The 27,395-nt window shown below is 38.8% G+C and overlaps 1 protein-coding gene across 4 annotated transcripts in view; it reads right to left on the bottom strand.

Annotated features, from left to right (window-relative positions):
• Positions 1 to 27,395, bottom strand: part of USP46 (ubiquitin specific peptidase 46) — a 66,781-nt gene that overhangs the window by 14,000 nt on the left and 25,386 nt on the right. For 3 of the 4 annotated variants that reach the window (XM_027836545.1, XM_027836543.1, XM_027836544.1), the window contains exons 3-6: positions 26,644 to 26,857; positions 20,144 to 20,373; positions 7,962 to 8,038; positions 1,097 to 1,180 (exon numbers count right to left, since the gene is read on the bottom strand). In XM_027836545.1, the coding sequence (XP_027692346.1) occupies positions 1,097 to 1,180; positions 7,962 to 8,038; positions 20,144 to 20,373; positions 26,644 to 26,857 (605 nt within the window). The remainder of the gene's footprint in view (positions 1 to 1,096; positions 1,181 to 7,961; positions 8,039 to 20,143; positions 20,374 to 26,643; positions 26,858 to 27,395) is intronic. The other variant, XM_027836546.1, reaches the window with a different exon arrangement.

A 27,395-nucleotide genomic window follows, 5' to 3' on the forward strand; every position in this document is an offset into this window, starting at 1 on the left:
TTCTGGGTACCACGTTTTTGCAAAATATATCCAGAGAAAGGTAATTTAAAACTATTCTGTAACCATGCTATATGAAGACTAGTTGCAGAAAATTGGGGTGCTAAATCTGGAGAAAAGATTCAGTTAGGAGTGTGGGGCAGAATATGATAGCTATCTTCTAAATATTCAAAGGTCTGTCACGCAGAAAAAAGGATTAAATGTTCTAGAGTGTCCAAGAGGGGAAGTAAAAGACCAATGGTTAGTTGATACAAAGAAGCACATTTTGGCTCAACATAAGAAAGAATTGTCTAATTTTATAGCTGTTCAAAAATGGGACAGTTTTGTGGGCTAATTCCTATTATCGGAATGGGTCAAGTAGAAATTTGACATCTCCATTTGTTGAGAATATTATAGAAGGGGTTTCTGCATCAGGCAGGGGTTTGCATATAAGAGAAATGATTATTAATAACCAACGATTTGGGGAGATTGAGATTTCCCCCTTTTCTTAATCCTTATTTCAAGACCTCAGTCTCTGAAGCTAACCTTCTCCTCTATCCATACCCCACCCAGGTGGGGCAGCTACAGTGTTCTACTCAGGTTTGGGTGGGGAGAAATTATTTGAATAGATTGCCCAATGTTGGGGGTAACATGAAGACTAAATGACATAATCAAAGTTGAAATCCCAGTCCATCACTGTAATATTCATTCTCTGGTTGTTAACCAATCAGAGTTGATGGCCAACCTGAGGAACACTTGCTCTTTGAAGGGCATAAAAACTGTGAGCCTGCCACCATGATGGTCTTTGGTCTAAGGGAGAGACAGTCAAATGCCCATCCTTTTATTAAAATGCTGGCATAATTACTAAAATGATTAAATTCCCCAGAAATTATCTCTCTCAAACTTTTTTAAACACCGCACCTAGTTGCCCTCTCAGGTCATTTCCAAATCTGAAATTCTACAATCCCTGCCACCGACCACCTCTGTGTCTAGGACTGTGGACTCCCAGCCCCTTCCCACTCTGCAATGACATTCCCACTCCCCATCAGATAAGGACCCACATCCCCTGTCTCTAAAGAACAAGGCCAACTTAGAAGGTGCATCTGAAGTTTCTACCCACCTTTTCTGGGCCTCCTGTTTACTGCAGCAAGTTTCACAGTAGTATTTCTGTTCACTACATAGTGTCTCAGTGTTACTGAAGTCTCTGTAGAGAAACACAATCTCATTTTTAAAAGGGACCAGGATATATTTTGTTTACTCGATCAAAGACATTTCCTCTGTCACACTGCAAAATCCTTTGTAGCGTACAAGATGATTTGTGATCTGAATGTAGAAAGAAAAGTAGAAGACTTTTGAAAAAAATAAAAAGTTGAACTCTGACTTCTTTCATTTGAAGCCTGGAGATAATGTTCACAGCATTGTTACTTCCATTGTTTGGGCTATTAATTCACCAAAAAAAAAAAAATTCAAACAAGAAGCATTGAATGGATCACAGAGCTACAACCTTAAATCCCCTAATGATTCAAAAAAATCCAGTGTTCAACAGAGTGGACTTTTAATGGAAGATCAAACAGATACACAAGAATAATATTACTGTTCTACTTGAAATACTTTCTTCAGGCTTTCCTTTTCAAAGCTCTTGAAAACAGTTCTTAAAACATTACTTGAGGGAATATCTGGGAATACTATTTTTAGGCTATTGACAACAGTATTTAGCATCTTTAAGAAGATGCAGACAAACAGGGCTGTTTTGTTACTTTTGTGTTAAATTTAATATTCTCTCTATCCATATCTATATATATCTATATAAACATTCATATGTATATAAACAGAAGTCTGCATATCCCTCCTTTATTTTCTTCTTAGTATATTGAAATGTTTATGTTTATTAAGATCATAATAAAAATAAGAAACATTTTTAGAGATAATGTTTCAATTTCTATGAATCAATGATACAGAAGTGAAGTGAGTCAAACCAGGGAAACATCACACATTAGTAATAAGAATAGGTAACATTTATAAAGCATTTACTATGCGATAGGCACTGTTCTAAACATTTTGCAATCATTATCTCATTTGATCCTCAAAACAACCCTGGGAGAGAGATGCTATTACTATTCCCATTTGATAGATGAGCAAAAAGAAGTTAAGTGGTTTTTCCAAGGTCATACAGCTTAGTAAGTATCTGAGGCCAGATTTAACTCAGGTCTTCCTGACTCCAGACCCAGTGCTCTATTTACTGTGCAATCTAGTTGCCATGACTACAACAAATGGATAGAAGAACAAAGCTGAGCACTGTAAAAGTGTAATGTAAATCAAGTTTGATCCCAGAGAAAAGAAAATGCACTTCTCTTCCCAACCTCCTCCCTATTTCCCTGCAGGGTTGGAGGACTACAGATGCAGATATTGCATACTTTCACACTCTACTGATGTACTGTGCAGCTTCTGCTGTCTTTTTCCGACAGCTCCCATCACCCACTTCCTTTGTATTCCTTGTTTTAAGGGATAGGGTTTTCCTTGTTTCTGAGTAGGGGAGTGGGAAAAAGATATATTTAGAAATACCACATATATCCTTGCTCCTGGTACCCAGATCTCAGGTTATACATATTAATACCATTAGTAAGAGTTCTGCTATATTCTGGGTTAAATAGGCTTTGGTGACCTAACTAACGTAACCCTTATTTAATGTAATGTTTCTATTGCAAAAGGTGTGGCAATTCCAATAGAGACAGGATTAAAACTCCTCTCCTAATTCCATGCTTGGACTCTTTAATTAAGATACCTTCTGTCTACTGAACACAGCACATAGAACATAATGTAAATAATGAACCTATTATAGAAGGCAATTAGCAGGAGGTTTGTGGGAAATGTTACTTTGTAGTTTACAAAGTGACTGATTCAGTACCAGGAAGTCTTGGGTTCAAATATCACTTCTGACACTTCCCAACTCTATGACCAAAATTTCACTAAATCTCTCTGAGTCTCAGTTTCTCCATCTGTAAAATGAGGCTAATAACACCTCAGTGGATTGTTCTGAAGCTCAAATGAAATAACAGACAAAAATACTTTGCAAAATTTCTTTACAAATTTCAGTTATTTTTGAAAAGTTGTGTAAGTAATCATTATTTGAATACAATAACATCAGTCTTCTAAAACTGAAGAACTTTGAAAGACTTAAGAACTCTGATCCATGATTCCAGAGTACTAATTATGAAGAAAGGTGGGAGGGAGAGAAAATGAATGCTTGCTAATTGAAAAAAAAATTAACCAAAAAATGCCAGAAAGAAACACAAACAAGCGAGACAGCTTTGAAAATGACATGTATAATCCATTATATATTTAAAAGGAAAAGCAAGCAATAAGTAATAAAAGAGATTCACAATTTCACATACAATCCTTTTTCTGTTCTGTGTCACTGAGTGGGCTTTGTCTTGTGTTCCTTGAGTCCATAATGATCACTTTAGGAACGATGAAACATGTTTTGTTTCATCTGTGCCTCCCCCTTCCTTCCCACCTCTCCCTGCCAATCTAGGTTTACTTGTCTGGCTATACACCTGAGAAGAATGGACAGGAGTTTTTTTTTGTGTCTTTATTTTTTTAATGAATGAATGAATGGAACCTATGTCAAGTAGTATAGAGGTCTTGGTTCTCTAGGGAATATTAGGTACTTCTGAAAGAATACTAGCTCTGAGGGTGACAGATGAGGAACACAAAGCTTCTTTCTCCTTAATGAAGAATGGTCTATCAAAGCATTGCTGAAATTAGCTATCAAATACTTTGGAGAGTACAGGAAGTCTGACCCCTTGTACTTTTTTTTTTTTTTTATCAAAGACATTCTCAGTTCAGAAAAGGTGTGGGCATGATGATAAGGAAGACCCTTCAAGTTTTTATATAAATGAGGTCTCAATAAACACAAGTGAAAATAAAACACAAAACAGAAATGAAAAGCCTATCTCCCTCTCTAGCTTAAACTTAGTTTCTCCAAGTGGGGCAGTGACCGCCAGGGAAGTTCCAAGGCATTTGCAGAGTTCTGCAATAGTTGGTAGTGATGTTATACAGAGGAGGAACTGGGAATTTCCAGTCCACTTCCCAACTCCTCCTCCTAAATGATCTTAGGAACACAGATAAGAGACGTAATGCTGGAAAGGGACTTCAGAGGTCATTTTGTCCAATTGTTTTATTTTGCAGATAAGAGAACTAAGACCCTAAGAGATGAATTGCTTGGCCCAAGGTCACACAGGAAGTAAGAAGCAGGAGATGAACTCATTTTCTGACTCCAGAGTCAGATTTTTCTAGTCTGGTCACACTTCCTTCTGACCACAAGGCTTTCTCCTCACCACCCTGCCTCACATCTTTCCCTGGAGCCTATGACTGGTTCTAAAACTGCTGAAGCTCTATAACTCTGGAGACTTTGAGAGCATGTGTTTGTACAGGAGCAGGTAGGTTTGCTTGTTAATAGGTAAAGACGGGGCATAACAAACATGATCAAATTCCTGGGAGAGGAAGGAGAGTTGCAGGGAAAGGAAAGACTTCAGAGTCGATTTGTTGGCCTGAACCACACCAGACAGATGGGAATCTGAACGATTTTTAAAGGCATTCAGAAAAGATTCCACAATAACCCACTTGAACATTTAGTAAGTTTTAACAATTCCAGATGTTATAACCCCTCTTTCTCAAGCACAGCTGACCAACAGGGGGCACAGATACATTTTGCATGAACAAAGTGGAAGAATGTACAAAAGTCACATTTCTCTGAGTACAGCTTCCTCTCTGGGAGTCCTGTAAATGATGAGGTCATGACAATTTAGAGCTGTGTGCCCCAAAGCATTAAATTGTGACCCTGCGATACTTTCACTAGGTCAATACCTTAAGGAAATCAAGGGGAAAGGAAAGGGACAATTCCTAAACACAAGAATGTTTACAGCATCTTATTGCATTGTTGTTATAGCAAAGAATTGGAAACTAAGGGGGTGCTTATCAACTGGAGAATGGCTGAACAAACTGTGATACGTGAATATAAGGGAATGTTCTATTGTTGCTATCTAAGAAATGAGGAAAGGGAGAGTTCAGAGAAACCCAGAAAGACTTAAATGAACTGATGCTTAATTAAGTGAGCATAACTCAGAGAACAATTTATACAATAATAAAATTGTAAAGAAAAACACGAAAGACTTAACTGTGTTTGATGCAATGATCAGCTAAGAGGCTGAAGCACACACTGATGATTAAACATGCTACCAGCCTCCTTAGAAAGAGATGATGGGCTCAAAATGCAGAATGAGACATACATTTTTGGACATGGGCAATACAGGATTTTGTTTTAACTATTAATATTTGTTACAATGGTTTTGTTTTTATTTTTATTTTTTTTTCAAAAGAAGGGCAGGAGAGAAAAGAGGGCTAGTGATAGAGTTGTCAAAAAAAAAAAGAAAAATAAAAGGTCACTGAAGCATTTTTTAAACTATTCAAGAACCAAGAGATCAATTTATAAAATCACAACCTTGTAAAAACAAACTCAGAAAAACTTAAGAACTCTGATCAATGAATGCAATGACCAAACATGATTCAAAAGGATTTGCAAAGAACTATGCCGCTTACTTCCTTACACAGAGGGAATGGATTCACAATGCAGAATGAAACATACATTCTGGAATGTGATCAATCCTGGAATTTGTTTTGCCTGACTGTGCATATTTGTTATAAGTGTTTTTTTTTTCATTTTTTTTCCCAGTGGGGAAGTTGGTATGAGAAAGAGAATAAATGCTAATTGAAAAAAACAAAATTTAACAAATAAAATGTACAGAGAAGAACAGATGGAATGCCAGTAAGAAATACAGACAAGAAGAAAACAGAAAGACAGCCAGACGGAAAGACAGATAAGCAGGCCATCTCTGAAAGTGACATACTGAATTTATTTTATATCTAAAAGGAAAAGCAATCTATAAGAGATTCCAGCTTCATGTATAATCCTATTATTCTGTTTACTTTGTATATGGAAATGGTAATTTTATTTAGTGTTTGTTTAGTCCAGAATTTTTTTTAAATTTCAAATTTTTTTAAATCACAAAGCCTTACTCAGAGTCATTGAATTGGCTGCTTCTGCTATGCCTCACTCCTTTCCATACTTCACACAAATTCTAATTGGGGAGTGAAGCAGAGTTGGCAGAATCTTTCTTTCCTGGTTGTCAACTCATACCATTACAAAACCTTCCCCCAGTCCCCTGGTGATCTTCAAGTGTGATACTCCTTTACCAGGCATCCAAGACCTTCTAATCTTCTAGTCTAGCTTTATCCCACAGTATTCCCTTCACAGTTTACGCCAAAGCAAAACTGGTAGTCTTGCCATTCTCTGTTTTTGTTGCAATCTACCAAATTTCCACAACTTGCTCACTTGGTTCCCTTTGTAGGTCAGTGAGTCAGTCAACACGCATTTACTAAATGCCTGCTATAGTTCCCTGCCAGGTCCATCTGTTGGAGTTGCTCAACTCAAGAGCTCTCCTACTCCATGAAGTTTTCTTGATGCCCCCACAAGAAAGTGATCTATCCAATCTGACATTTTTTTATAGCCTATAGGCTCTTTTCTTAAGACTTAGTACATTTTGCCTGATATCAGTTACTTGTATAGGAGACTTAGTCGCCATCTTAGATTGACGACTCTTTTGAAGGCAGGATCTAAGTCGTTTCATCAAATTCTCTGTTGCCTGATCTTATTTGGCTCTCTTCCACCATCATGCCTTTGCTCACAATCTTCTAGTCCTGAAATGGGCTCTCTATTCATCCTCGTGTGGTGAATTCCCTCCCTTCCTTCTAGGCCCAACTCAGTTGCTATTTTCTCTATAGAGTCTTCCCAGCCTGTCCTCCAAACCTTCTGGGGAGAATAGGCTCTCCTTCCTATGTCTCAGAGCACTTCACCCAGACTTCCCCTCTGCATTCCTCTCACTCCTCTGGATACTCCTGTGTATGCCTTCCCCACCTGAGAATATTAGATCCTCGTGGGGCGGGGGGAAGAAGAAGAAGAGAAAAGAAAGAAGGAAAGAAAGAAAAAGTAGTATGGAAGAGATTACTGTAAAAAAAAATGAATGGGATGGTATTGCAAGCTATCCCTTTCTACTGACCACCATATCTGTTTTTATGTCCGTCCATATCTGTCTCCCAGCTCTGTTCCTAACCTACTCTAGACTTTAAAACCATGCCCCTTCTATCACAGGCTTATCTGGGAACTTCTCTCAGCACCTGGAATAACCAACCACCCCCTCATGCAGCTCACCCTCCACAGGTATACCCCTCCACAACATCTCCCTTGCCTTCTCTCATTGGGGAGTTCTTGGAACAGAGAGGCTCACGCCCAGTCTGCCTGCATTCCACTTCTAGCTCAATTCCTGACTTTCTCTGGACTTCAAAACCATGCTCCTCCCTGCTCGGGTACCTTCATTTGTTCCCTTCCAGGCTTTTCAGTTGGCTATTATGTGAAGTCTTCCCCCATTAGAATGTAGGTTCCTTGAGGGTAGAGAGTTTCTTTTTTTGTTTGTAATTCTATCCTCAGCACTCAGCAGTGTCTGACACAGAGCTAAAGTTCTTCCTTTATTCTTTCCCTTCCCTTCCTTCCTTCTCTCCTTCCTTTCCTTCCCTTGCTTCCCTTCCCTTCCTTCTTTAAAACCGCTATGTTTACACAATTGTGATTAAAATAAGCAAAAAGCATACATCTCATACTTAAAGAGTTTTAACAGAATATCAAACATTTAAAACTTTTAAAAAATTTCCTAGTATATCCTCTTGCTTTTGCTCTCTACAGATCTCCCCTTTCAATGCTTACTCTTGTTTACTTTCAAATCCATTCCAGGAGGGAAGGAAGGCAATGAAATGACAAATTTGAGAATGGGGCAGAAACAGCTCCTGAACAATGGGAAGGAATCTTTAGGGGTTTTTTTGTGTATCACTAAATTAACCCAAAAGGTATAAATAGGGATGTGACATAGTCCATTTACCTTAGACAGTGTGTGATTGATGTGTTCTGTTCCACGTCAACAGAAAGGTCAAGAAAATCTTCATCTTTGCTACTAACCTATAGTAAGAAAAGAAACATATTAGGTCCAAAGCTACATAATGGCTAAGGTTTTTAACAGGCAAGTTTTACTGCAATTATTCACACCATAACTACCAAAATCACCACTACCAAATTTTAAAGGAGTTAAAAGAGAATTTTAGAAAAAAAATTTTAGGAAAAAAAATACTCTGCAAATAAATCTCAAATTTTCCTTTCATTACAAAGTTTAAACCTCATGCAGAATTTGTACCTGAACTCAAGCTAGTCATTGCTTGTTAGATCCTTTTGCTTTCCCTGTTCACAGAAAAGCACTAAAATGACAGAAAAACTAGCAGCTGGCAGGATGGATAAAATTGAGAACAAGTGGCTTAGGGATCCCCCCAATTCTTTTGAATTCAACACTTATTATGTACCTACTATGTACTAGGTCTTGGGAACGCAAAGATGAAAATGATAGTGTCTATTCTCAAGATGCTTAGGATCTGCTGAGGAAATTAGAATTGTACACAAACTACACAGAAGAACCTGGGCAATTATAGAGGTGTTTTGCTATGGTAGATAAAGACCAGGGTCTTGGAGCTAGTAACATATGAAATAGAATTCTTTCTCAGACAGTTAAAAGATGTGTAAACCTGGATAAGCCCTTTCACTGCCCTGTGCCTCAGTTTCCTCATCTGTAAAACAATAATAATACCTCAGAGTTGTCCTAAGGATCAAATGATATAATAATGTAAAGTGTTTTGCAAGCCTTATCATATAAATTTCAGTTGTTTATTTTTATTAGCATAGAAGCATCTTCTGTTACTCATTGAGACCTAGCTCCCTCCTGTTAACACTGATATCTGGCCACCCTTTCTAGTACTGATTAAAAATAGGTGCTTAACTATAATTTCTTTTGAATCAGATTTCAAACTATATTACAAAGTAATCATCATGAAAACAATCCAGTGCTAGTTAAGAAATAGAGGGGTGAATCAGCGGAATAGATGAGGTATGCAATACACAACAGTAAATAACTGTAGTAATCTAGTGTTTGATAAAGCCAAGGATACATGTTTTGGGGGTATAAGAACTCACCATTTATTAAAAAAAACTAGGAAAACTGAAAAGAAGCTTGGCAGAAACTAGGTATAGACTAACATCTTACACTATATACCAAAATAAGGTCAAAATGGATAAATGATTTAGACACAAAGAATCTTAAGTAAATTAAGGGAGCATGGAAAAAGTTACCTGTCAGATCTATGGATAAGGGAAGAGTTTATGACCAAACAAGACGTAGAAAAGTAAAATGGATAATTTTGATTATATGAAATTAAAAAGAGTTTTCACAAACAAAATTAATACAGTCAAAATTAGGAGAAAAGGAAAAAAATTTACAGCAAGTTTCTCTGATAAAGGTTTCATTTATCAAATGGGGGACTGAGCCAAATTCATAAAAAAATACGAGCCATTCCTCAACTGATAAATTGTCAAAGCACAGGAACAGGCAGTTTTCAAAAGAAGAAACCAAAGCTATCAATTGTCACATGAAAAAGTGCTCTAAATCACAAGTGAATAGAGAAATGCAAATTAAAACAACTCTGAGATACCACCTCACACTTATCAGAATGGCTAAGATGACAGAAAAGGAAAATGACAAATGATGGACGGGATGTAGAGAAACAGAGACTTGGATGCACAGTTGGTAGAGTTGTAAACTGATCCAACCATTCTGGAAAACAATTTGAAACTACTCAAAAAGGGCTATAAAACTATGCATACACTTTGGCCCAGCAATACAACTACTGGATCTGTATCCCAAAGAGAGAAAGAAAAGGGGAAAGGATCTATTTGTACAAAAATATTTATAGCAGCTCTTTTTGCAGTGGCAAAGAATTAGACATTGAGGGGATGTTCATCTATTGGGAAATGGCTGAACAAGGTGTAGCATTTGATTGTGATGGAATACTATTTCGCTATAAGAAATGATGAGCAGGATGGTTTTAGAAAACCTGAGAAGGCTTACATGAACTCATGCAAAGTGAAGTGAGCAGAACCAAGAGAATATTGTATACAATAATAGCAATATTGTAATGATGATCAATTGGGAAAGACTTAGCTACTCTGATCAATACCATGATAAAAGACAGTTCCAAAGGGCCCATGATGAAAAATGTTATCCCCCTCCAGAAAGAGAACTGATGAACTCTTGAGTGTAGACTGAAGTATTTTTTTCACTTTCTTTATTTTCCTTGGGATTTTGGGGGGTGTTTCCTATTGCAACATGGTTAATATGGAAATGTTTTGATATGATAATGGATGTCATATTGCTTGCCTTCTCAATGGGAGAGTAGAAGGAGGGAGGGAGAGAATTTGGAACTCAAAATTTAAAAAAAATGAATATTAAACAATTTTAAATATAATTGGGAAATATTTGATGAAATAAATATAAATATATTTATGGTTTTTTAAAAAATGTCTTTTGACTGGCTGCACTATGCTGGGAAAGTCAGAATACTCCTCTCCCTCCATTATCACATCTAGACAATCCCTCTACCACCATCACTCAATCCAAATTTGTCATACAATCAATATTCTGGAAGCTATTATCTACCAATCCCCAGAATATTCTCCTTCCTTAATGAGTTGAATGTCTGGCTCCACCTCAACTCCTCCCCTCTTATTAGAGGACTCCAAAATATATAGATTGTTGACGTTCAGTCATTGTTAGTTATGTCCGACTCTTTGTGATCCCTTTCGAGCTTTTCTTGACACAGATACTGGAATGGCTTGCCATTTCCTTCTCCAGCTCATTTTACAGTTGAGGAAACTGAGGTAAACAGGGTTAAGTGACTTGCCCAGGGTCACACAGCTAGTAAGTGTCTAAGGCTGGATTTGAACTCAGGAAGATACGTCTTTCTGACTCCAGATCTGGCATTCTATCTACTGTGCCACCTAGCTGTTTCCTAATTTTCCAATTTTCCAATATGTGTCACTTATATTATCATTATTATTATGGTATCTTCTTGCACTCACTAGCCCTGGCTGTCTCTTAGCCACCCTTTCCAGTACTGATTGCCCTTTAATTCACACTCCCCTCACTCCACTCATTTCCCAAAAGCTACTTTTCCACTCCACTTCAGCTACAGAGAGAGAAAGGCATATACTTGGCTTTGCAATCACCCACAAGTGTTCTAGTTCCATAATCATGAAATCCAAAATTCCCTAATTTGATCATAATCTTTTATCATTCTATGTTTCTCTCCTCCTTACAACTCCCAACTCTGTTCTTCATCCTCACTGTGACCTGTAATCCCTCCATGCCTCAAGTTCTTTCTCAGGCCATTACTCCCGCATTAGCTTTACTTTCTTCCCTTCCTTATCTTGACACTGGGTAAGTCATTTCAACTATATGCTATCCTTTACATCCAATTCCCTCAGCCTCTTGGCCTAGTGCCAATCAGGCTTTGCCAAGACCCAAACTTAGATTACTCCACAAATACACTGCCTTTGTTCCTATTCACAGGCTACTGAAAGTGACTGGAAAAAAAACAAGATCCATGTTGACTGTGTCTAGTACAAATATATGTTATGTTATGTAATCTCACCTGGGCCCTCACTGAAGAAAGATAATCCTTTCACACTTCCCCAACTGACTGGCCATCTCACTCACCTCAGAAGTTTCACCAAAGGACCTCACACTTCACCAAAAAAATACTGAGGCCATGCACCAGGAGCTCTGTTTTCTCTCCTCCTTATCTTACACCACTCAGATATCTTCCTCCACTGTCTCCTTCTTTACCCCTTTCACATGAAAAGGGAGCCTTCCTCTTTGCCAGGGCGAGCCCCTGTAATGGACCCTTTTTTGTCCTGCTCCATCCCATCTTCTCCAACAGTGTCCTCTTTAGCATCCCCAGTCCCTCATTATTCTTTAACCTCTGTCTACCTGCTGCTTCCCTGCTACCTACAAACATGCTCATGTCTTCCATCTATGCCTTCGTTCTTTAAAAAACAAAACAAAAATACAAAAACCCTTACTTGATCCAACCATCCCTATTAGCTATCATTCTATATCTTTTCTTCCCTTCTCGACTAAATTCCTTGAGAAAACCATCTGAATGCACTTCCTCCATTTCCTCTCCTCTCACTGGATTCTAAACTCTCTGTAATCTGCCTACCAGCTTCATCATTTAACAGAAATTGTTCTCTCCAAAGTTAGCAACGATCTCTTACTTGCCCAATCTAATGGCCTTTCTCTTAATGAGGTCCTTCTGGACCTTTCTACAGCTTTTGATTCTGCCAATCACCCTCTTCCCCTGGATATTCTCACTTCTTTAGCTTTTCATGACAGTCATCACATGGCTTTTCTCCAATCTATCTACACACTCCTTATCCATTTCCTTTGCTGTGTCCAGGTCAGACCCATTAACCATAGATGTCTTCCAAGGGTCTGTCCTCTTCTCCCTCTATACTATCTTGACTGGTGATCTCATCTGTTCCCATGGGTTCAATGATCATTGACCCCATTTCTATTCAGATCACTTCCAGACCTATATATCCAACCTTAACCTCTCCTCAGCTCTGGTTTCACATCACCAACTGCCTCTTAGACATCGAAAACTGGATGTTCCACAGGCATCTCAAAACTCATTGAGTCCAAAAAAGAGCTCATTAACTTTGCCTTAAAACATTTCTATCATCTGGAAAATGCTATCCACATCCAAAGAACTATGGAATTTGAATGCAGATCGAAGCATAGTGTTTGCTAATTTTTTTTCTCTTCTGTTGAGTTTTGCTTCCGCTTTCTGGTGGTTCCTCCTATTGGTTCTAATTTTTACTTACAACATCACTAATGTGAAAATATGTTTAATAAGAATGTATACATATATATATATAGCCTATATCAGATTGTGCACCGTCTTGGGGAGGGTGGTGGGGAGGAAGGGGAAGAAAAATTTTAAACTCAAAAGCATATGGAAGTGATTGTTGATAAATCAAAATTAATAAAAAAAAACATTTCTATCATCAAAATTCCCCTATTACTATCAACCAGGTTTGCCACCTCAGTGTTATCCTCAACACCTCACTTGCATTCACTCCACATATCTAAACTGTTGCCAAATCTTGTTTGTACCTTTATGACACCTCTCATATACATCCCTTTCTCTCACTCACACAACTGCCAGCTTGGCAGAGGCCTTCATAACCTTATACGTGGACTATTACAATAACCTTCTGGGTTGTCTCCCTGCCTCAAGTTTTTACCCACTCCGGTCTATCCTCTAGCTGGTTACCCAAGTGATCTTCCTTAAGTCTACGCATGTTAACTCAATAAATTGTAATGGCCTTTCTTTCCTTTTTCTCTTCTCTTCTCAGGCCTTGTTGCCCTCCACATACTTTACAATCTTGCTATATTTACCCTACTTTATTAAAATGCCTCCCTTAAAAGACACTGATAACAGGCCTTTGGGGTGAATGAATCAATGGTGGCAGTAGCTGCTTCCAGAACTCTCAGCTCACAGAGAGTAAGGGGGTTGGACAACTAATCAGGAAGATATTACAGGGGTCCCTTTGCTAGCACTCAGTGCAGGACTGGTGCATTACCCATACTTGGATCCAGGTCCCAGTGCTGGGTCAAAGTACCAAGGCGAAGAGGAGCACTAGCACACCAGAGCTCGTTGCTGCAGGAAAGCAGGGATCTTGGTCACAGTTCCAGGGCAGAAAAGAGTGCTTGTAGTCATTCACAGACCAGAGCACAGGTCAAAAGAGTAGTAAATACACCTCTCCTTAGATCATACCATCTTGAAAAAACTGAAAGTTTACAGACCCCCAGAACTAGCTCTGAAAACAACTGCACAAAAATATCTGAAGCTTCAGACAGTGCACCCTCCACCCTAGGAGCACAGCCCAACTTTAATATAAACTAAAAGTCAAGAAATAGGTTGGAAATGTGAGCAAACAACAAAAAAAGATCCTGACACCATAGAAAGCTATTATGGTGACAGGGAAGATCAAAAGTCAAAACTGCAACACCCAAAGCATAAAAGAGTATAATTTGGTCTCAGGCCCAAAAAGAATTCCTGAAAGAGCTCAAAAAGGATTTGAAAAATCAGAGAGGTACAGGAAAAATTGGGAAAAGAAATGACAGTGATGCAAGAAAATTATGGGAAAAAAAAGTCAAGAGCTTGGTATAGGAGGCCCAAAAATATACTGAAGAAAATAACGCCTTAAAAAACAAAATAGGTCAAATGGTAAAAGAGGCACAACAATCTAATGACAAGAAGAATACCTTAAAAAGTAGAACTGACTAAATGGAAAAAGATACACAAAAGAGAAGAACTCCTTAAAAACCAGAATTAACCAAATGGGAAAAGATGTACAAAAATTCATTGAAGAAAAGAACTCCAAATGGAAAAGTAGGTACAAAAGTTAAATGAAAAAAAATCTTTAAAAATCAGAATTGGACAAGTGGAAGCTAATGACTTCATGAGATATCAAGAAGCAATTAAACAAAATTAAAAAATGAAAAAAATAGAAGAAAATGTGAAACGTCTCATAGATCAAGGAGAAATAATTTAAGAATTATTGGACTACCTGAAAGCTATTATTGGAAAAAGAACTTAGACATCATCTTTCATGAAATTATCAAGGAAAACTACCCTAATATTCTAGAACCAGAAGGTAAAATAGAAATAGAAAGAATCCACCAATCACCTCCTGAAAGGGGTCAAAACTCCCAGGAATAAGATAGCCAAATTCCAAAGCTCCAGGTTAAGGAGAAAATATTGCAAACAGACAGAAAGAAACAATTCAAATATCATGGAGCCATAGTCAGGATAACAAAAGATTTAGCAGTTTCTACATTAAAGGATCAAAGGGCTTGGAATATGATATTCTGGAGAGCCAAGAAGTTAGGATTACAACCAAGAATCACCTACCAAGTCAAACTGAGTATAATCCTTTTTGGGGGGGGTGGGCAGAAGGGAGAGGGGAAATGGATATTCAATGAAACAGAGGCCTTTCAAGCATTCTTGATGAAAAGTCCAGAGCTGAATAGAAAATTTGACTTTCAAATACAAGACTTAAGAGAAGTATAAAAAGGTAAACAGGAAAGAGAAATCATAAGGAATTCCAATAAGGTTAAACTGTTTACATTCCTACAAGAGAAGATGATACTTGTAACTCCTAAGGACTTTTTTTTCTCTAAACTCTCTCAGCAATCTCATTTATTCCTATAGATTCAACTACCTCCTTCTATACAAATGATGCCCAAATGCATATGTCCTGCATCTCTAAGCTCTTATAAGTTATCTCTACCTCTACCACTCAGCACCTCAAACTTAAAATATTCAAAATGAGGATTATTATCTTTTCCCAAACTCATGCTTCCTTCTCATGAGCTGAAAATATTGTCTCCAAGGAAACTTTCAAGCCCAAGAAATGTTAGGAATATTAGGGAAATATATATGTATGTGTATATATATATATATATATATATATGTTCTTGTTCTTTTTTCTTCAGTGAATCACAGAATTGGAAAGTTCCTAAGAGAGGATCTTGTTCAGCTTCCTCATATTCCAGATGAGGAATGAATAAGAGTGGTTAATGACCTACCCAAGGTTGTATATGGAGTAAATAGCAGAGTCAGGATTCAAATCCAGATTTTTCCCTCTACCCCCTACATGCTTCAAAGCATGTATCTCCTATTAGTTTCAATTAATACCTCCAGTAGCTAGGTGGTACAGGGCAGCTAGGTGGTGCAGTGGATAGAGTGTTGTGCCTGGAGTTGGGAAGATTCCTCTTCCTGAGTTCAAATCTGCCTTCAGACCTTACTAGCTGTGTGACCCTGGGCAAGTCACTTAACCCTGTTCAGTTTCTTCATCTATAAAATGAGTGGGGAAGGAAATAGCAAACCACTCCAGTATCTCTGCCAAGAAAGCCTCAAATGGGGTCACAATGAGGCAAAAAGGACCAAACAACCGCAACACAAGTACTTAGTTCTAACAGCAGGGACCACAGTCATATATGCCATTATTAAAAAAAATAAAATTTCCCACCAAAATCTCATTCTGGTCTTCTTTAAATTTGATTATTTAAGTCCAAGTTAAAATTTGCTTTCATTCAATAGCTTCTCTTAATCTCAAGTTCCTTGACTCAACTTCAAATCATAGAGCTGCAGAGAGATGGGTGGAGATGTGGAACTGGGAGGAAATGTGACAAAAGTCTGCAGCCATGGCTATTTGCATGAGAGAAGGGGGGCTTATGGGTAGAGGTGAAAGCATCTTTCTTGCTACAGTACTACTCAGCTCCTTTTTCACTTGAGGAAACAGAATCCTGGGCATGTTCTAATGACCAAGAACTAAAATGTTTTCCTGACCCTAAGTTAGAAGACAGCTGAACTAAGGAACTCAGAGGAGACAGCAGAGGCCAAGGAGCATAAAAGAGTCAAACAGAAGAATTCAAAGAGTAGACCTGACTTCAAGATAGGTTTCTGTCTCTACTAGTACAGCCCAGATGAAGGGAAGAGCTCCAACTCCACCGCCTCAGAAGGTGAGACAGGACTTCATAGTTATTGACTGAGAATGCTGGCTAAGGAGATCCATGGCCCTCCCTTGAGGAAAGGGGATTATTAATCAAGTGACTGGGAGGACAGGTTGTTCTAAGGATATTACCTCAGTTGAGAATCATAGCTCAGATAGAAGAGGAAGCTAAAAAAGCAGACCAAAATTACTGCCTTCCTTTCAGCAAGACAAAAGAGCAGTAATCCACCCCAAAGAGGAGAGGTTTGTTAAGGTATACTTCCCTGTCCCCTACCCTCATTGATGGTGGAGCCAAAGAGAACAGCTGGGGCAGAGTCTTGACACCCACCAGGGAGTGGGATCATTTGTCAGGGAGCACCTGGCACACAACACCTGGCAGGTAGTCACGGAGAGCTATGCTTGGGGGGAGAGGGGTGGTGGTTGAGCCGAAAGCGGCACAATGAGATCAGAAGAAGATAATGGCAGCCTTGCAGTATCAGAAGCATGAGCTGCCCTCCCCACACCCCATTCATATTTTCCTGGTCACACGTATTTCCTGTATATATTCCCCTTCACGAGTGTACTCTGGACACGTGTTCCCTCTATGTGAATGTCCCACATATGACTCCTATGAAGGTCTGCTCTTTCCACTGAGAATGTTTGCATTTGTGGCAGAGTGAGTTCAAAATTTATTGTGGGGAAGAGGGAAATGTTCTACTGTTACTGTTACTATATTTCTATTTAATTAAATCTGGTTAACTGGTAAAAGTGAACTATCAGTGAGGACTAAAAGCTATAGTTTGGACAAGATTCTGGCCCGAAAGTACCTAAAACAGGGGTGGGGAACCTGCGGCCTCGTGTGGCCCCCTAGGTCCTCAAGTGCAGCCCTTTGACTGAAAGACGTGTTACAGAACCTGTTACAACTAAAGGGAGACCCATGAGTGATAAGTCCCCTGGGTACTGGAAGGGCAGCTAGGTGGTACAGTGGATAGAGCACTGGGCTTGGAATCAGGAAGACTCATCTTCCTGAGTTCAAATCTGACCTCAGACACTTACTACCTATGTGACCCTGGGTTAGTCACTTAACCTTATCTGACTCTATTTCCTTATCTGCAAAATAAGCCCCAGAAGGAAACGGCAAACCACTGCAAAATCTTTCACAAAGAGTCAGATAATGACTGACAAACTACTGAACAGAACTGAAAGGGACTTTAGAAAATATCTATCCAAATCCCTCATTTAAAGGTGATGAAGTAAAGGCATAAAATGTCTTACTCAATGTTACTTAACTAAGTGTCAGAGATGAAACTAGAACCCAGGTCTCTTGCCTCCTCTCCTAATCTTGTGCTTTTTCTACCACACTCGGTGACTCCTGCAGGGTACTAAAATTTATCTACATAGTTGGCACTGACAATTCCATATTAAGATGCAGAGAATAAAAGCATGAATGACAATGAGGTAGCCTCAAAGACGTACAAAAAGTTAAGTTCTGAGGAAACTGTAGACAAAACTGCCCCTCTAGACCTGGAACTAAATAAAGCAATAACTTGTGAAACAATTCCCCTACTATAGAGGGAAAAATCCACAAGAAAAGCCCTGGGAACAAGAGGTGTGGTAAAACTAGTTGGCAGCCTTAATCCAGCTGACCTTGGAGGCAAAAGGACAAAATTAAACATAAAGAAAGTACATATATTAAGATTCAATAGGCCTAGGAAATGGAAGAAAGAAAGCAAAAGAGGAACCAGTGTAAAACTGAAGGAAAATCCCCAGCTTTTCAATTGTGAAGTAACTTTACCAAGGTGAGGTAGAAAATAGTCTCTCCATGGCACTTCTGAATGGAGAATGAAACCAGCCCTGTCTCTACAAATCCTTATTGCTGACATGTGTGCAGCAAGCACGGGCAACATTCCCAAATGACTTCCAAAGGATGAGAACTAGAAAAAAACATTGTTTTCCAGAACATAAGGCTGAAAGCTATTTCTCCACAATTAGAAGAAATGGTGAATTCTTTTTATCACGCTGACAACTCTCCAGGGGCTAATCTACTCGGCATAATCTCCTGCAGTTTGGTCCCACTGTGAGATTTCACAAACGCAGTCATTGATCACTTTTTTTCCTTAACTCTTGAAGTATCTTCTATTCCATAGGACCATATCTGCCTTGGACAGAACACATGCTCAATATGATCTATCTTTTACATCTTTATTAACTCAAACAAGTCAACAGCAATTTAAGCTCTCCACGGCCAGCAACAATGAGCACTGGGCAGAGAATTACAACAAGCTCAACATATCTAAGACCAACTTTATCATCTTGCTCCACAAACCTACAATTGCTTCTGATTTCAATATTTCTGTCAATCACAACTTTCACTTGGTCTTCAAAACCATAGTGCTAACACTGACTCTTCCTCACTTCAGTTGTCAAGTCTTGTTGATTTTACTTCCATAACTGTAATCTTCCTGTTCTCTGCTATCACTGCCATAACTCCCATAGGTCCTCAACATCACCCACCTGCACTAATAGAATACTCTCATTAGAGCTCTTCCTGCCAGTCATAACTAACAACCACGGTGCTGGGGGACGTGGGGAGGGAGAAGGTTAGCAGCACCAAATATGTCCTCAAAGCAACTTTACAATTCATAACGTGAAAACAGTACAAGAAATGATTTAGACAACTGAGTGGAGTGGAAAGGGGAATTACAGGGTCAGAGATAAGTCTTATTAACTGCGCATACCATCTTACAGCTTCCTATTTCAATTAACAATCCTTGCTACCTAGACGCTAAACTTAGATGTTTCTACAATGATGAATAAGTATATGTACTGACAACACTAACAAAATTCACAATCTTTTATAATCATCATGTTACATTTTTGACAAAGTTTCTTAAGCTATTCTTAAGGAAAAGACACAGAGGACTAAATGATAGAGGAGTTAGATTCAGAACTATACAAATGGATAGACTCAAAGAGTAAGTCATTGATGCTTTTCTACCATCTTGGAAGGAAGTCTTCTAGTACAGTGCCCCAGGGATCTGTGCTTGGTCATTCGCATTTCAATATTTTTATTAATGTCTCAGATGAACACATAAATCATATGTGATCAAATTTGCAGATAACCAGGCTGGGAAAAATAGCTAGCATGTTGAATAACTGATCAGGGACACAAAAACAGTACAACAGGATGAAGGAAGATGAAATTCACTAAAGATAAATGTAAAGTTTTATAGTTGGGCTCAAAAAAAACCCAACTTCACAAGTACATGATAAAAAAATATGACTAGACAACATGAGAAGAAGTTCTGAATTAGCTAACTCAGGCAGATTTACCTAAGCATTTATATTTTGTAGAGATGTAGGCTCCTCAAAGGTAGAGATCATGTTTTATCTTTGAGTTCCCCACCTACGCATACATGTATATATCTAAACATACATATTGCACATGTATTTAATTTGACATCTGGACAGTTTGATGTTCTCTTAGAACAGCACCTCATCTACAGTAGGTTTGGGGATATTTTTGTTGCCATTTAAGGAAGAAGAATCATGCATGTAAATACATACACACACACACACTCACACACAATTTTCAAAATGAAAAAAAATTCTAAAGCTTACAGTTTCACAGTTCAAGCATCGAGTTTCATTGGTCAGCGTTCCCTGAAAGATTTCATGTACCCAGGTGAGTTCTGGTTTATTGTTCTCCACAGGTTCATTCATGTTACCATTTTTTAACTTCCCATTTTGTTTTTCCTGCTTTTTCTCCTCCTGCAGGATGTCTGCAATAGTGTTTAGCAAATAATTTAAAAACTCATGGGCATCCTGCTGCATGTAGTTGTCAAAGAGATCTGGAAAAAAAAAAAAGAAATTCACTATTCTGCTCTCCATTTTTCAAGGGGAAAAGGTTGTATATTTACAATTAAATACTATGCCTAAATGTTTATTTTAAAAGATGGACAGGTACAGAATATTAGGAACTTATCTGTTATGCAGCTAAGCTTTAAGAAAAATTCTTGGCCATTTCAATTTTATTTTCTAAGGTCTAAGCTCTCAGTAGAGCTGCATTTGAATGATAAAGAAAATCTCCAAGGTATAATGCATGATTTTTTCTTTAAACATGGTTATTTCTTTAAAATTCTGCTTCCTGATAAAACAAAGTTTGAATATTATACAACAAAAGCTCAGAGACTGAGCAATGAAAAAGACCACTCACCCCTTCATTTTACAGGTGAGGAAAATAAGGCAGAGAGATGAGGTGACTTGCTCAGGGTCACAAAGCTAGTCAGTGTCTGGGGCAGGATTTAAATGTGGGGCTTTCCTGACTCCAAGTCCAAGAACCTATCCACTATCCTACTGCCTCAGGGAAAAAAAAGGAAGTATCTATTCTATTATTATGGGTTATTCAGCCTATTGTGAGTTAGCTACAGTCAATCAAGGTCTCTCCTAAAGATTGCAGTGGTTCAAAGCCAAAGGGTATTTAAACAGGACATAGAAAAAAGAATCTCTCCTGTGTGTGGGAAGGGGATTCCCTGGTTCCCATCAATACTCAACTTAAATCTCCCTTTCTGCATAGTCTCCCTGCCTCAAGCCTCTCCTCCCTCCAGGCCATCCTCCACTCAGCTGTCAAAAGGATCATCCCGAAGTACACATCTGATCATGTCATCCCCTTCTTCAAAAAGCCCCAGTGGCTCCCATTCACTTCCAGGATCGAATCTAAAATCCTCTATTTGGCTTTTAAAGCCTTTCACCAAAAGCCCCCCTTCCCTTTCCAGTCTTCTTACAAGTTACTTTGTCTATAGTTACACTCTCCAATCCAGTGATCCTGGCTTCTTTGTTCCTCAAACACGACCCTCCATCCCCCAACTCCAGTCACTTTCACTGGCCATCCCCCATGCCTGGAATTCTCTTGCTCCTTATCTCTCTCTACCTCCTGGCTTTCCTAGGCTTCCTTCAAGTCTCAGCTTAAATCAGAGTTCTAAAGCATTCTGGTCTCTGTTTACATCATTGTATTCATTCCGCACGCTGCTCTGTCACTTCTGCTAACTTCATTTTGCTGTCATCACTTCATCCAAGTCTTCCCAAGTTTCTTGGAATTCTGCATTTTTGTCATTTTATGACACAGGAAGTTAACAAGCCTTTAGTAGTTAAATGCTTACTACTTGACAGGCACCATGCTAATATGGGTTAGTTAAGGATGAGAAAGGAAATGGAAATGAGTACTGGGGCAAGGGCAAAGGATTTAAGGGGAGATGACAAGCAGAGAAGGTGGGAAAAGATCTTATACTACGGTACTAATGTCTGATTACTAGATGCCACAAAAATGAAGAGTGAAACAAGACAGTGCAAATCAATTGAGACTAATCTATTTTTGACAGGAACATACAATTAGCTCTTAAAGTTGAGGACAGATTCCTAGAACCAAAGCAAAGTTGTTACACTCTGAATTTAACTTTTGTATAGCATGTACATCTGATGAAGTAGACAAGGCTGACCCTGGCATATACACAACCAGCATTACATTACAGGCATGCCTCCTCACATAATTAATTGTGTTCAATATTGTTTCAATCAGCTAGCACTTATTAAGCAACTACTACATATGTCAGGCACTCTGGCAGGCTCTGGGAAAACAAATCTAAAATGAAATAACCCAAGAAGTTTACATTGTTTAAGGGGAGACGATTTGTACAGATAAAAATATATCTAGAAAATACATAAACTACAAGTTAAGTAAGGAAGAGAGCAATAGGAGTTGGGTGGCGGGGGCAGGGAGTGGAATCAGGAAAGGCTTCCTGTAGAAAGCAATGCTCAAGCTATGTCCTGAAGGAAGAGAGGGATCTCCCCAGTCTGAGCTGATGAGGACTGCATTTCAAGCACAGGGGAAAGTCAGAAGTGCAAAGACATGTAGATAGGACGTGGTGTGTCATTCCAGGAGAACAGAGATAAGACTAGACCACAGAGGAAGGGGAAAGGAGCAATTCTATAATGAGGTTGGAAAGAAGAATTGGGGCCAGGAAAGGGTTTAAAAGCCAAACATGGGAATTTCCACTTGATCCTAGAGGCAATACACAACCACTAGAGTTTACTGAATAAGGAAGTAACACGGCTAGATTGACACTTAAGGAAAATCACTTTGGCAACTATATGAAGGGTGGAATGAAGGGAGAGACTTGAGGGAGGGAGACCAATTTAGATATGATTGTTAGGGGTGTGCTGGTAAATGTTTAACAACTGGCTCTCCGAAAATTTCCAGAGTTTTAAGCTTAATTTGCATTATTAATATTTTCTCCATCACTTTAAGTCAATTAATAAAACAATAAATCAAGCTTTGATTTGTAGTATTTGCCAATTTCCAAAGTGTAAATGCTCACAGTGAAAATGTATTAATCAACTCTCACACTCCAGTACACCTCTGACTTCAGCACACCCAATTCTCAATGGTCCAAACAAAATTCATATAAGATCCAGATAAGGTTTCATATACATTCATAGATATTCTTTTTGTATTCTGATATATATGGAAATGCATGTGTATGTGTGTGTATATATATATATATATGCATATATATAGTTAAGTTCATTAAAAACATAATTTTTTTAAAAAAATCTAGGTGAGAGGTTATGAGGAACTGAATTAAAGTATGTGAGTAGAGAGGAGATAGATGTAAGAGATGAAATGAAATGGAAAAGGTCTAGCTATGTAGGATGAGGAAGAATGAAGAATTAAGGATAATATCAAGGTTATGAACCTGGGAGGATGGAAAAATGATGGTATCTTCAATAAAAAATAAGGAAGTTTGAAGGAGGGGATGGTGGTGGAAAGATAATAAATTCTATCTTGGACATGTTGCATTTGAAATGTCCAATAGGAAACTGGTGATAAAATGCTACACCATCATTAATACTTATAACCAATCTTCATTGTAAAGGCAAGAGACTCTGCCATGTTGTCCATTTTTAACATTTATCCCAGTGTTCCACAGGGTCTTACTGCTCCCTCTAAGGTCAGTTCATCTAACAGTGAGCTTCTGCTAAACCGAATAGTGCTATGGGACAAGGTATACCTAAACACAGATCAAACAACTGCCTTAACTCAAAAAATTTGGCTTAGTCTCCAAATAGTTTTTCATCCAACGCAGCTCTTCTCTTTCAAGGAAAAAAATTAAACCAGGGCAGCAGCAAGTCAACTGAACACACAACACAGTGTTTCATGTTGATATACTTCAATTGGATCAGACAATATAATTAAAAAGAGCTATTTTTTTAAAGCACTACTTAGTATAAGATAATATTCATTTACTGTAATTACTCATGACAAGTGTACAAGATAGTATAATTTTGTTTAAATAATGGATCAAAGTGTTTCTTTCAATTGGTATTCTATTTAGAAGGATGCCTGGGGCAAGTATCTCTCTTACCCAACCCTGGATATGATCCTATAAGTTTTTTTGGGGGGGGGGAAGGGGAAGGGTTGTCCCCATACGAGAATCACAGAATTTTTAGAGCAGAAAGGGGTCTCTGCAACCATCATGTCCAACCTATACCTGAAAAAGAATCTCCATAACATTATACCCACTCTCCACCTCAAGACCTCCAATGGGGGGAAATTCTCCACCTCCTGAAGCAGCCCACTACACTTGGAGATTGCTCTAAGTGTTAGAAGTTTCTTCTTTCCTCTCCTTTTCGTTCCTCTCCGAGCTCCACTGTTTTCTTCCCCTTTACCCTTTCTACTTCTTCCCTCCCTTCTATTCACCCCCTCCCTTTTCTTTTCCCTTTCCCCTCCTACTTCCTACAGGGTAACTTAGATTTCTACACTTAACTGATTATTCCCTCTTTGAACCAAATCTGATGAGAGTAAGGTTCAAACAATGCTCATCTCCCTCCCTTCTTTCCCTCTGCTGCATTAGGTTTTTTTGCCTTTTCATGTGATGTAATTTATACTTGTCTGCCTCCTCCTTTCCTCTTCTCCCAGTACAATCCCTTTTCACCACTTAGTTTTGTTTTTCTTTTTACCATCATATCAAAGGCAACTTATACCCACACCCTCTAAGCATACCCCCTTTTAAAAGTCATAATAACATTATAGCTCTCAGGAGTTATAACTGTCATCTTCCCTTGCAGGGATGTAAACAGTTTGCCCCTATTAATAATGTTGTTGTTGTTTTCCTTTCCTGTTTACCTTTTTATGCCTCTCTTGAATCTTTGTATTTGAAGGTCAAATTTTCTGTTGAGCTCTGGCCTTTTCATCAGGAAGGTTTGGAAGTCCCCTATTTCGTTGAATGTTCATCCCCTCCCCTGAAAGATTATGCTCAGTTTTGTTGGGTAGCTGATCCTTGGTTGTAATCCAAACTCCTTTGCCTTATGGAATATTGCATACAACACCCTCTGATCTTTTAATGTAGAAGCTACTAGGTCCTGCTTAATCCTGACTGTGGTTCCATGATATTAACTTGTGTCTTTCTGGCTGCTTGCAGTATTTTCTCTTTAACCTGGTAATTTTGGAATTTGGCTACAATATTCCTTGGCATTTTCAATTTGGGATCTCTTTCAGGAGGTGATCAGTGGATTCTTTTGATGACTATTTTACCTTGTGGTTCTAGGACCTCAGGGCAATTTTCATTGGTGATTTCCTGAAAGATGCTGTCTGGGCTCTTTTTTTCACCATGGTTTTCAGGTAGACCAGTAATTTTTAAATTGTCTCTCCTGGATCTATTTTTGAGGTCAGTTGTTTTACCAATGAGGTATTTTATGTTTTCTTCTATTTTTTCATTCTTTTGTTTCTGTTTGACTGATTCTTGCTCTCTCATAGAGTCATTAGCTTCCACTTGCCCCATTCTAATTTTTAACAAGTTATTTCTTCTATTAGATTTTGTACCTCCTTTTCCATTTGGCCAATTCTACTTTTTAAGGACTTGTTTTCCACAGTTAATTTTTGTCCTTTCTTTTCCAACCTATTGACTCTCTCTTGCATACCTCTCTCATTTCTTTTCCCAATTTTTCTTTTACCTCTCTTATTTGACTTTTAAAATCTTTCTTGAGCTCTTCCAAGAAGGCTTTTCGGGCTTCAGACCAGTTCATATTCTCCTTTGAGGTTTTGGATGTAGGTACATTGACAATGTTGTCCTCTTCTGAATTTGTGCCTTGATCTTCCTTTTCCCCAAAATAAGAATCTATGGCCATTTTCGTATTGGAAATGAAATAGGCCATTGCCTATTTCCTAACCTAAAAAAAAAATGTTGAGTTCTCCTGCGAAGTGAAGGGGGCATTTGCCCAAGCTGCTTTTCCTACTCACCAGGCCCCTGCACTTGAATGTCTCCTGCTCACCGGGGCCCTATACAGTAATGTTTCACTGCTGGTGGATGTCTGTAAGCCTGGAGCTTTCCCTTCTGGAGTTGTGCTTCCCAGAGCTGCATTGAGGAACCAGGTGATTACACTTCTGGAGAACACCGTTGCCCGGCGTGGTTTTCCAAGCTGATGTATGTGGTTCCTCTGCTTGTATTGAGGCTCTCAGAGGGAGGAACGGGGCGGTCCTGGTGTTGGCACTTGCCTGCTCCACCAACCTGGGTCTCAGGATCTTCCCCTGGTATGCTGAGGTGGGGCTTGCTGCTGGCTTGCTGGGATGCCTTCTGTCCTGTACTACCTCCCCTTCCCCAGAGAGAGGGGCCTTTCCTATTAATACCCCAAGTTTCCTGGGCTACAGGACTGCAACACCCTGTCTTTTTGCTGGCTCAGGGTTTTTCCTGGGTTGATATTTTCTGGGCTTTCAGAGGTCAATGAGAGAGGGTGAGAGAGACTTAACTTCTTACTCCGCCATTACTGGGCCCAGTGGCTAGAGAGATCTATCATTAGGTGGGCCAAAGGTTGATGATAGGGTCGGGGTGGGGCTGGGCACAGCTCTTAGGGAAAAAACTAGTAAGTTGATTTTTTAAAAAATCTAATAAGAATTGCATTCTCCACTGGTAGAGGGAATGCCACCAAAAACAAAATGGCAGACCCACAAAATAAACTTTGAGGTAGAAGTAATTTGATCCACTCCGTTCCATCATTACTTTTTCTCACTTCAAGGGAAAGCAGGCAAGAGCAGTCATGCTTTAAACAAGGCATTGCTTTATACTTACCATTCTCCTTTCTTAACCTTGAAATGAACTTCTTTGGGGGAATCACTCCAACTTTTTTCTTCTGAGTAGCAATGCTGTGAAAAAGGTCTGCGAGGCAAGTCAACAGATTTTCCTTCTTTTTTTGCTGGGCCTTGTAAGCCAATACATTTTCTCGAAATGGCCGACAGAAGTACAATGCTTGCAGCACAGAGTTACAGTAGCATGTGTTCCCAAACTGCCAAACGAAGAGCAGAATATCATGAATCATTTCCCAAAGAGATCTGATTTCTAGAAGACCTTTGCCTCTAGAGACCATAATACCAAATCACCATCCAGGTATGACAATTTGCATCAGCCTACTTGTACTAGAAACACAGTACAATCTTTTTATGTATCAATGAAGTCAGTACGGATCAATGAAAATAGATGAAAAATACAAGTATCCCCAATGATGGTCTTTGCACCTTTCCTTTGAGTACGACAGACTACGTGCTAAATTCCTCAGAATTCTCCCACAGATGTAGTATTCTAACATGACAGTCAGCATGATTCCCTGATGCAAAAACTGGTTGAGTCTTGTTAGCTAGGATGATGGGTCAAATCTAACAGATGAAATCTGACAACAACAACTTGAAATCTGATAAGGACAAATGTTTAAATCCTATACTTATGTTTAGGACAGTGCAGGAAGGAGAGACCTTTTTCCATGTTAAAAAGACATAAGGATAATAGCAAACTGCCAACTCAATGTAAGTATGAAATAATGAACTAAA

The sequence above is a fragment of the Vombatus ursinus genome, unplaced genomic scaffold (assembly GCF_900497805.2).
Source record: "Vombatus ursinus unplaced genomic scaffold, bare-nosed wombat genome assembly UNPS02014818.1, whole genome shotgun sequence".
Taxonomy (NCBI): domain Eukaryota; kingdom Metazoa; phylum Chordata; class Mammalia; order Diprotodontia; family Vombatidae; genus Vombatus; species Vombatus ursinus.